Source organism: Buceros rhinoceros, unplaced genomic scaffold (genome assembly GCF_000710305.1).
Source record: "Buceros rhinoceros silvestris isolate BGI_N320 unplaced genomic scaffold, ASM71030v1 scaffold28627, whole genome shotgun sequence".
Taxonomy (NCBI): Eukaryota; Metazoa; Chordata; class Aves; order Bucerotiformes; family Bucerotidae; genus Buceros; species Buceros rhinoceros.
Genome location: NW_010422051.1, coordinates 12,273 through 23,366, shown reverse-complemented (window position 1 = coordinate 23,366; position 11,094 = coordinate 12,273). Strand labels below are relative to the sequence as shown.

The 11,094-nt window shown below is 35.0% G+C and overlaps 1 protein-coding gene across 1 annotated transcript in view; it reads right to left on the bottom strand.

Moving 5' to 3' along the window:
- Positions 1-387: 387 nt before the first annotated feature.
- Positions 388-11,094, bottom strand: part of N4BP2L2 (NEDD4 binding protein 2-like 2) — a 20,336-nt gene continuing 9,629 nt past the window's right edge. Inside the window, exons 2-5 of the mRNA XM_010139920.1 lie at positions 10,350-10,474; positions 4,956-5,044; positions 4,525-4,601; positions 388-747 (exon numbers count right to left, since the gene is read on the bottom strand). Coding sequence (XP_010138222.1) covers positions 549-747; positions 4,525-4,601; positions 4,956-5,044; positions 10,350-10,474 — 490 coding nt within the window. The 3' untranslated portion in view covers positions 388-548. The remainder of the gene's footprint in view (positions 748-4,524; positions 4,602-4,955; positions 5,045-10,349; positions 10,475-11,094) is intronic.

The following is an 11,094-nucleotide window of genomic DNA, read 5'->3' as shown; positions in this document are numbered from 1 at the left end:
AAAACCCAAACACCACAACTGAAACAAGAAAACACATGCCAAAATTTTGCCAGTTGGAAATACATGCCAAATAGAATGGAAGGACAATCCAGGACATATTTGTTTTTAAAAAAAAATCTCCTAAAGGATAAGAGACTAAATGACAATCATTAAAAATGCTTATTACATAAATAACCTCTTCTGGGGCTTTAATTCTCTTTTAAAAGAGGATGCCTAATATGTTTTTTTGTTTTAAATTAACTGCTCAACAGTTACTTGATATATGACAACATCATTGTCTTAGGTTTACGAAGGAAGACTCTGCTGTATGCCATACTACATTACATATTTTACTAAAAATCAAAGTTATTACAACTGTAATAAATATAGTATTAAAAAACATTTAATGTACAATTTTATTTACATGCAAGTCTTAAAAGAACAACCTCCAGAAGAAAATGTCTTGAAATAGGCCTATTTAAAACACAGAAGATCCACTTATTTATTGGAGGTGATGATGTGTTTTAGAAGGGCAAGTAACAGATTTTTATTAACTGACTGCAACTGTGTTATCGGCTACTGGAAATACTGAAAGAATTCCATGAGTCTGTATTGCCTCCCCACCTATGTCTTCGCTGAAGAGGTGGCCTCTGAGAGTTTTTGTGGGGAGGTACCACTGAATTCATGACAATAGGTATGGATATTTGATATTCGTATCGTTCCAACATCTGAGCAATCTTCTCACGAGTGACCCCATGTTTATTCCTCCTACAAAAATAAAAATTTAAATAAATTGTCTGGTATGTTTATATGTTTACAGTCTTTAAGAAAAAACCTCTAATGTCACCTTTTTCTTCTTGCTTTGCATATTTGAAATGTCACTTTTAATACATTGTATCTTTCATTCTCTTGTATCCTCATTCTCTCAGTATTCAACTTCTGTTAAGGTTTATTTTAACAATTCACCACTGCATGTATTAAATAACAGAAAACAATACAGTCATTCTTCTTCATAGAAAAATATGATGTCATTCACCAGGGCTATGTACCTAAATATCCCTAGAAGGACTTGGCTTCCTATTTATTTATCAGACTTTACATAATAGCTAACGAGTAGACGGATGAATAATACTACAGATCACTGCTTATGAAAGCAATGATCAAGCTAGCATTAAATAACTGGGACTACATTGTTTCAAGACTTAATGAAATATTTTCTCATCAATAGATCTCTGTATAAAATAAGGAGCAATTTTAGCTTTGAACCAGAACATTATGCTCACGATACCTTTACCTACTAGCTCTTACTGACATTTGCTGTTAAGTTAGAAATGTATAAAAACACATGTAAGGGAAGAGAAGCCAAAAGTGTTGTGCTATTCTTGCAATATTTAGTAAACAGCTACTGTAATAGGACAGGAAAACTTGGCCTGTTAAGAACCTGAGATATTAGACATTACACCAAAATGTATCTATCCTTAGTATCTAAGGAATTGGATCTTAAAACACACGGTAGCAAAATTTTGATCTCTGCCAAAAGGAAAACCACAAGGCTGATGCAAAAATTGAATGTCAGACAATTGCCGTCACTGAAGAGAACTGAATCTAAAAGAACAGGTATAAAACAAACAAAATATTTTGATAGCGTAGACAAGCATTATCATAACCCAATACATTCTTATCACCAAGAAACCTTTTCCAAGCTGAACTACTTCCAAATCATACCAACAGGGAACACAGAACGTATGCTTGCATCTTCAAGGATGCCAGGAGACAGAAGAGGCACGGGTCTCCTCACCAATCTGCTCACTTCTACAGAGGAGAAATCATTACTGGGAATAAACAGGCTATACTGGAAAGAGGATATTCTATACAGAAATATTTTAAAAGACTGATCTTCTGTCCCCAACCCCAAGTTTGCGCATATTATTACAACAAAGAAGTACGTTTCAAGTTGATGAGGGTTCAAAGCCAAATCACAGTTTCACAGTCAGAATGGAAGAATTGGTGAACTCTGAAGTACGTAGAATCATGTTGACTCTTTAAGGTTTATTTTATCAGCTTGCTTTCTGGGAAGAAAAGGCTTAAGTAGAATACTTCTTCCACAGACACTCTTTTCCGACACAACATCAGAAGCTAGAGCAATCAGCACAAGTATGATGATTGTTTAAATGCTACTCATTTCTACATTGTGCTAAAGTCGTCCAGGAGCAGCAGCATGTTGAACTTATCAGTTAACAAGTCTTCACAGTTTTTGATTTATTCACAAATATGAACGAGGTTAATGGTAGAGAAAAAAGTCTCTGTATGTATATATTACATCCCTCTTCATGGGGATTCTATAGAGCGCTTGACTCTCAAGACAGGAAAAAAATGAGAAGAGGAAGTCTAAGTCCTTTCATGCCAAATGGTGGAAGCACAGTTATTCACTGTTTTTCATACCTTGGTATTCCTAGAAAAAAGATTACACCATAAGTGCTCTGGGCATAAAGTGCACACTCATCCATAATTGAATGGACTTGTGTACGCTCACTTCATAAATCAGCAAGTACTTTTCCTCAAATAACATGTCAGGATAATAAGGTCACTGACAGCAAAGCCACATCAAGCACTGAAATTAATTTAAAAAAAGGAAACAAATCTGCTGTATAGTGTCATTCAACACAATGATCTCCTCTTCAGACACGCCTTCACTCATCCTTTGGTGGTTTGGCTATGCTTGAAAGAGCATAAAGCCATCTAACCTTAACCAAAGCAGATGTACCAGTTAAAGCTCTTTAGTTATGCTTCGAAGCTGTTTTTGCTTGGAGGAACATAGAATCCATTGATAAAAGTGAAGTTCTGTCACTGTTAAATGCTTTTCCACTGGAAGAATCTTACATACTGAGACACTGGCAAAGTAATCCTCAATAAACATGGCTAATTGAAAGCACAAGTTTAATGAAGTCAATAACAAATTCCAGTTTTATGATCATACTGAAGAAAAAAGGATTGTATTAAACATGTTTCCATTTCACTTCTGTGTGAAGCTACACAGAGGGTACCTTTTTTAAATTAAAACAACATCTGTCCCAAAATACATTGTATACACAGGATACCTAGTATTCCCTAAACCCTTTTTAAAAAAAGTTCTAGTTCCCAACTGACCAGCTACGCAGGACATGATGGAGAGAAGTTTTGTCATCCAACACTGATTAAGCACTTAAACTTTATCTTCAACCACTGATTTTGCCATTTTTTTGTTCTCTCACCTGCAGTTTTCAAGGTTTCCTAAAAATGGTATCAAAGTACAAAATCCCTTATGTAAGTATTTGTATCTAAATGATATGCAAGAAGTTTTGAGCATCACCACAAGACATATGTCTGTAGAGTCAAGATGTCGTATCAAGTTACATGCACAAAACCAAACAAAACCCAAAATCACTCATTAATAACTCCAAAAATAATTAATATCTCACAAGCACACTGGAAGAAAAGGACACTGACACCCGAGTCTCTCACATGTAATGGAAATCTCACACTGAACATCTTCAGAATGTCTGATTACCAAGACAGCCTCCTAATTTGGCTGTGCTGCACCCCAACCTAGAAAAACATAGTAGAATTCATCCTACAGAGAGAAGACTGTCTCTAAAAATAAATTAGTGATAGCTTATGAGCAAAGGGAGAAAACTTTAAAAGACTTATAAACACAATAACATTCAAGTCAATATTGTAAGTACTATACATGCTTACTTCATGTGTTGTAGGGGCTACTTTATAAAACTGAAACAACTGTAAGCCAAGTCAGTTGGAAGCACATAAAATAACAATCAGTGAGAGACCCCTTTGTGATCAACCACAGAAATATTACATATCACACAATGAAATATTCCTAAGTTTAATAACTCAGATTCCTAAAGCAGATACATCTGAGACAAAAGTGACATTGACCACGAATAAGCAGCTTCCCAGGCACTTTCATAACCCAGAAGTCCAATAACCTATGTCCAACCATACTCCAAGTCAGATCCTCTGAAGACAATTTCACAAAATCTTGCAATACAATAATCTAAAAGATGAGTTTTCTTTTTAACCTTTACTGATTAGCAACAGACTGTTGCTCTTTGACACTGAGACCTCTATAAAAGCAAACAAAACAAAACACTTAATATACTGATTTACTCCTTGCAAAATGCATAATCTCATTTTGTCTTCTATCATTCCTTCCTATCAGCATTTTATAGCAAAAGACTTCTCAGAATAATTATTCATTATAACAGCAACAATTCTTACAGGGCTCAATCATTTTTCTATTCATATCCATCAAAATACTAATACCAACTTTTTGGGCCAACAAGGCAGGATGTCTGTTTGTTTACCCATAACACTACCATTTAAAGGTATATCTCAAAATGCCTGTTTAAATAAAACATATTTTGTACTAGTAGTTAAGTACTTAAAAGATACCAAATCAAACATAATGTACTACATATATATTTGTGTGCATGTTTATGTATCTGTCTATCTCTATATATAAAAACAATTATTTAATATAAACCTTACTTTTCTAACTCTTCAGGATCGAACTTCCACCAAGTATCCGGCTCATGGAACTCAACTCTGTATCCCTTTTCTAGAGCCTGCAGCAAGCAAAGAAAAATGTATATGTGCATCATTATTACATAAAGTGTAACAAAAAGTTTATAGATAAGTATAATAAACAGATGTAGTTAACTCTGTGGTGGTAGCATGCTGAATTTCCCTTACCCCCAACCCATCCCAGCTTTCATTTCAGGCTAAGCAGATCAGATAAAGTCAAATCCTTAAACTGGTCTGAACTATTGCCATGCTAATTACTGATCATATCAGTAAGTAGTCTCTCTTTAGAAACTTGAGTAAGGAAAGTGTTTCTGGACAAAACAGACCAACTTCTCACATGTGAAGGTAAGTTTGAAAAGTTGTAACAGATGATATAATCACACAACAAAACCTACCACTTCCACATATGGCTTCATTTCCCAGGCTTGAGTATTAGTGTTGTCTATTATAACCGGAGATTTTCCCTGCTTCATTGCTTGTTTTGCTGAAATGAAAAATGGTGCAAGTTAATAAACAACTATGTAACTCAAATGAAATGGTAAATGTGAACAAACGGTTCCAGATGCTCTTTTCCACTAATCTAGTCTGACTGAAACACACTGTTCTAGGAAAAGGAATAATAGCACTAAAAGGTAGAAACAGGAGTGGAAAATAGTAGAAACAAGAAAGTAAGAAAAACTTAAGTGAAGGGCATAAAAAAAACCCCAGGTGGTAGCGAACTGATAGAAAGGGGTAATTGGGAGAATGTAGAAGTCAAATCAACACAACAGAACTGCTCAAAGTCTGTGGCCTGCTGAGTATAGAGATTCCAGCATGAAACCATATCCTGGTTCCAGCTTTACCAGCACTGTCAGACAACATACGGTACATTCAAAACGGACATCTGGGTTAGGTATTCCAGTTCTTCTCCAACAAACTGCTAAGACATAGGTCACCGTCACAGAAAGATATCACATATCTGAAATATTTCTGAGATCTGTTTAAAAAAAAAAAAATTACAACCATGCTGTCTCCTCTTGAATGTTTCGAGCTCACTTGCCAACTTCTACCGAATCCAAAAGAGGGCAGAAACTTCAGGAATAACAAGCTGCTTCTGAGTGCTACGGAACAGCAACTGGTAAGAAGGCACATCCAATCTGTCATCCTTATTGATGGGAAGACAGACAGAGCACAGCCACGATGCGCTTTGTTTGGCAGGACACTTACGCAGTAGCATGCTTTTAACTTTGGACCAGCAAGACTATACTGCTTCTTACTCAGCAGAAGCATTGTAGAGATTACAGTGCAGAACTGAGATTGGTTGGAGGAGTTTAGGGGACAAAACATGCAAATCTGCTGACTACCTAAGAATCATCAGCTCCAAAGCACAGAAAACATTTTAAGGTTACCCTGATGACTAAAATGGTATCTCTTAATAAGCCCAAGATTGCTTAAGTCTTGACAAATCAAATAAGCATCTATCTTATGCCTAAACCTAACTCTGATCTTGAGATCAGACACTCCTCTTACACAGTCAGTCTAGAAAGCATTCTTGGAGGACTCCTAACTTGCATTACTAGGATTTGTCCCTGAAAAAAATGACAGTGCACAACCACTTTTTTTGAGCATGTCTAGGAAGGATGATTATGATGTTCAGATTCTACATAATGCTACACAGGAGACTTAACCAAGGAAGTGAAAACTCAAGTTCTCTAACCCTTATCAGTTTGATATCCACCTCCATTTTATACAAACCAGACAGCAGTTAAGCTATTCTTACCAGAAGTTCAGCAGAAACTCCTGCAGAGGAGAGTAACTACAGAAGGTACTTGACTATCCCACTTTTAGCACAAACAGGCTACCTTACTTTTTTTGGCTTTCTTCACCTTTTTATTTTGAAAGCAAGACCTCTGCTATTCTTTGCAGAAAAGGACACCACTTTTACATCCCTAGAAAAGATCTATTTGTGCATTAATCAGTAAACGAGGTTCTTTTTGCAGCATGAAACTGAGACGGAGAAGCAGATTTCCAATTTATGATTATCAGATTCATGAAGATCCCTCAACTCCTCCTACAACTACTCTAAAGCAACTTACTGAAAGGCTTTCATAAAATCTATTCCTGAGCTTCTTTGTGCCTCAGTTAATGAGTAATAATGTAACAATATTTTATAATCTATTTTACAGAAGCATTGTGAAGATTAATTCCTTTTCAAAAATTTAAAAAATCAATTGCTCTGATACTCCACACAGAAGCCAAGAAAAGAAAATGTTTTCAGTTAGTTCAATAGCAGCACTACCAATGTGAGCCACAAGCACATCAAGAAGGTCACATTTCAAAACTCTTGCAGGAGAAGAGAAGGGATTCAGCCCTTCTTTTTAACAGCAAAGAAAGGGTCCAAAAAGAAAAAAAGGCATTATGGTTGCAAAGCTAAACTGAACCTTAGGAAATCACTGAATAGCTGGGTGTGTGGTAACTATAGGGCATATGTACTACCATACTATCTTCAAACAGGCGTTTGTGGCTTGTGCACTATTTCCTCCCATATACTCCTACCTCTTTCAGCACATGTGATGGACTCGTTCTGTAGTTGAACTGGTGATATGTATCAGAGCACCAGTGTGTCCTAACCATTTATCTTTTTTTTTTTTCTTTTTTTGAAGTAATTGTGAGATAAATGAGTAAGTCAGAACGACTGCAAAGGGAGAAGGATCATCTCTTGGTGAGTGTTCTTGAACATTATCCCACGTCCTTCCAAGTGGCCACTACTTCGCCATGACCTTCATTTTCTGTCTGCCCCATTTCCAAAGTTACAGGTACCATTTACAGAAGTGATATGAACTCATCTGAATATGAAGACAGTGAAAATTTATGCTGAATATATGAAGATTTAATTACTTAAACATACCCTGTAGAAATATCTAAATTGCTAAGTCTGGCTTCCAAAATAGGAAGATGTTTTTAGCAACTGTGCCTTAGCTTGCTAATGAAAAATTCAGAATATAACACCACTAGTGCTCACAGGAAAGTTAAGATGATGAACGAAAGACCTGAAATACCTGAAGCTCGAATTTCTAAAATAACACTCATACAAAAAAGTTTCCAGGAGAATTATCAATGTTCCATTAAACAAAGTTAATATGTTTATATCCATATAAACATATATTCATATGTTTATATGTTCATATATACATTTAATGCATATTTTAAAGTATGAGTTAAATGAAAAGTTAGACCCATGAGAGTGAGGATTGAAAAACTACATCTGTTGAATACCTGCCCATTTAGTGAACACTGATCAAACTGTACACTGAATGAAGCAGAGATCTGAAGGAAGCTATTGGAGAGAATTAGGGATTTATCCTCACAAAAGTAAATCCATACAACGGGAAGAAATTAAATTAACAGGCTGAGAATTAACTTTGTAGATGGAAGGAAGGAAAAAAGAAAAGATAAACTATGTTCCAATGGAGCACTAAGAATTGATGGAAAAAGGTATTAAAAAAGAAAAATATATTGCCCTGGCTTTTTTAACCTGTCACAAATCATCTTTCTGAAATCCAAATCTAGGAAAGAAAACTAGTAGGCTGACAGAAGCAGGGGAAAAATCATGAAATATGCATTTCAGAAAAGATTCATAAAGATAGCAAGAGAATAGCCAATTTTGTAATGAAGATAATGGGACCATCGTTAATTTACAAAAAACTTGAAGAAAGATTACATGATAGCTACAACCCACTAACATGTTCTACCATTCTGTTTTAACTATGGATCTAAGTGTGCTGATATAATACCTTAGATGAAGTTTTGTTTTAATTTTAAAAGTTAATTAATTATTAGTCACTAACAAAACCAAATCAAACAAAACCAGAGTTTAAAAAGCAGATAAACCCAAACTAAACCTGTCAAATTTAAAAACATTTCAAAGGCATCCAAAAGTTCCAGTAGAAGTGGCAGGATGAACTAAAATAGGAGACATTTGTCAAAGACAAAAGTGAACTTACAGGGTTTTAGGCCTTTTAAGAGTGACACTGATTACACACTTAATGTCACAGTGGCAAATTAATTCTAATATTTCATAGTATTTGTACACTTCACTGTACCGCCTTCACCATAAACGTGTTTTAGTATGAAGGGTACATAATTCACTGTCTTATAAATATTTGAGAGTTTGAGATCTAATATTTTTTTTCCCCTAATGGGTCTCATTTGGAACTAGTTTTTTTCCCCTTACTTACTGTATTATAGATTCACTTCCTCCCCAAAAATGGGGGGAGGATAATTTTAACAATCTAATTTTCTCATTTGTTAAGAAAGTAAATTTCTGCCTTCTCCATAATTCTGAAATGAGGATTATAAAACTCTAACTAAATATATTGTCATATGAAAAAAATAAGTAACCTGTGCAGCTGATATAATATATATGACACCTTACCCTAGACCTACCATTTAGACAAGAACCCCAACTATCAAGATTACCATTCCCCTGAAGTTCTCATTTAGTATATTTCAAGGATTCACACAAAAATGAAACCAAGAGCTTCCAAAGTACTTCAAGTCAAAGAGCTCTATCTAACCAAAGCAGGAGGCAAGAATTGAGTGTAACTTCAGCCCAAAGCTATTTTGGCAAATGTTTTGCAGCAGGAGTGTTCTATATAGCACAGCTGTTCTTGTTCTTGCTATCAAAATCACTGAATAACAAATTATATACTGTTCTGGTTATCAAGAACACTGTATAATGAAGCTATTCTGAACTAGAAAGATCTTAAAGTCTAGTTAGAAAAAGTCAGAGGCTGTCATCAAGTAAGAATTGTTTGGTAATCTTATAATTGTGAAGTATTGAGCCCTTTTATCCGTAAACTACCTTATCAACTCTTCTGCTTCTTAGGCTCCTACTGGGAGTTTGATTCAACGCATTTATTATTGCTGCACTCCAACCCTCAAAAGCACTCTCTATAACTGATACTCTGACTGCTCTAAAAAATTCCTTCACTGTTCATACAGAAATGTTCTCCGATGTATCACAAATTTTGCATACAGTGAGGAAAGGGGAGTCTATTTTCTTTTCTTGGACCTCTGTATTTATTGATGCAAAGTAGTAGTCCTCTAGAAAGGAAGAAAGCTTCTGCTTGATACACTGCAGCACAGAGCGTAACCTGCATGTACAAGCAATAGAGTTTTCAGTTTGTCCATTCTCTGGAGCAGACTAAACAGATAATGAGGTTCTTAGAAAACCGTTACAGAAAGAGCAAGAATGTCTTCTATCCTTCTTATCCTAGGTATCTACTCCCTTACCAATTAAACCCAACCTTTGGACGCTGCTAGGTATACAGAAAGAGGGCTTACAGCTTTTAATTTACACAAGTGAACTTAAATTCTTCCTCAGAAAAACTTCTGTAAGTTTTGGACGAACCTCAGATCAGGAAAGATTCTGGAAAAAAATAGGATCCTCTGCTGCTCCAGCATTAAAAAGGTTCAACTCTGCCACCAAAGTACTAGTATCAAATGTGAAGAAGTCAGGTCATAGCACAAAGAAGAAAGATTTTCTATTTTTAACTGAGAACCTTCTTTAAGTTCAAAATTTAATGTCTGCACATACCTTGATTAAAATATAAATAATACCTTTAAATACATACTTCTATAAACTCTGTATTAAAATATATAGACCTATTTTCATATAGACAAGCATACATACACATTATGCTATACTTTGTATATTATATTCATATATGTTATACTTTATGTATTTATGTTATGCTATTTTCTAAATGTAAGCATAATTTAATAGGATTCCTATTATGCACTCAAACCTCTCTTCTGGTTCCAGTCATGGGCATCACCAAGGTGAGCAGCATTATACGTATATCCATCTTGTTGACGAAAATAATCATCAGTGCTGAATACAATGCCATCACGACTTTGACCAAGCAAAATACTGTTAAAAAAAAGGAAAACAAAAAAATGTTTTAACTTTTATCTTTCAGTTAGAAAAAAGACACAGGAAAAAAGAATATAGCTAAAATAAATCTAACCGTGCCCTATTTCTGAATTTCTTATAAACTTGTTTGAAGTGTGCAAAAGTACACCCATATGCATTACTAATATTTCTAATCTGAATTAAAGCAATATATTTTCCTCCTTTCTACTATTTCTGTATTTGCTGCTGCTTCTCCTCCACCCTCAAGAGATGTTTGTACCCATCTAATTTATGGTTATACTGCAGTAAGTTCTAAGTACCTCATAGTAATTTAATATATTTACTAACATTTTCCTTATCAATTCTCATCTAGAATGATGTCTAGAAACCAATCTGATCATGAGGAAATTGGATGCAGCTGAGAAATTAACAGGACATTTAAATTCTTTTTCAGACCTTAAATTCTCAACATGCCCGCTTCTGACCTTTGCCCATCCTGCTTGCCTATACAATGTGGCTCGAACAGGAACAGCAGAAGAAAACTACTACTTTTACAGCAACTTCCTTATTTTCACTAAAAAGTAAGCATCACAATAAACTTTCAAAATTGTCCTACTAACGAAAGTCAGGATTACAGA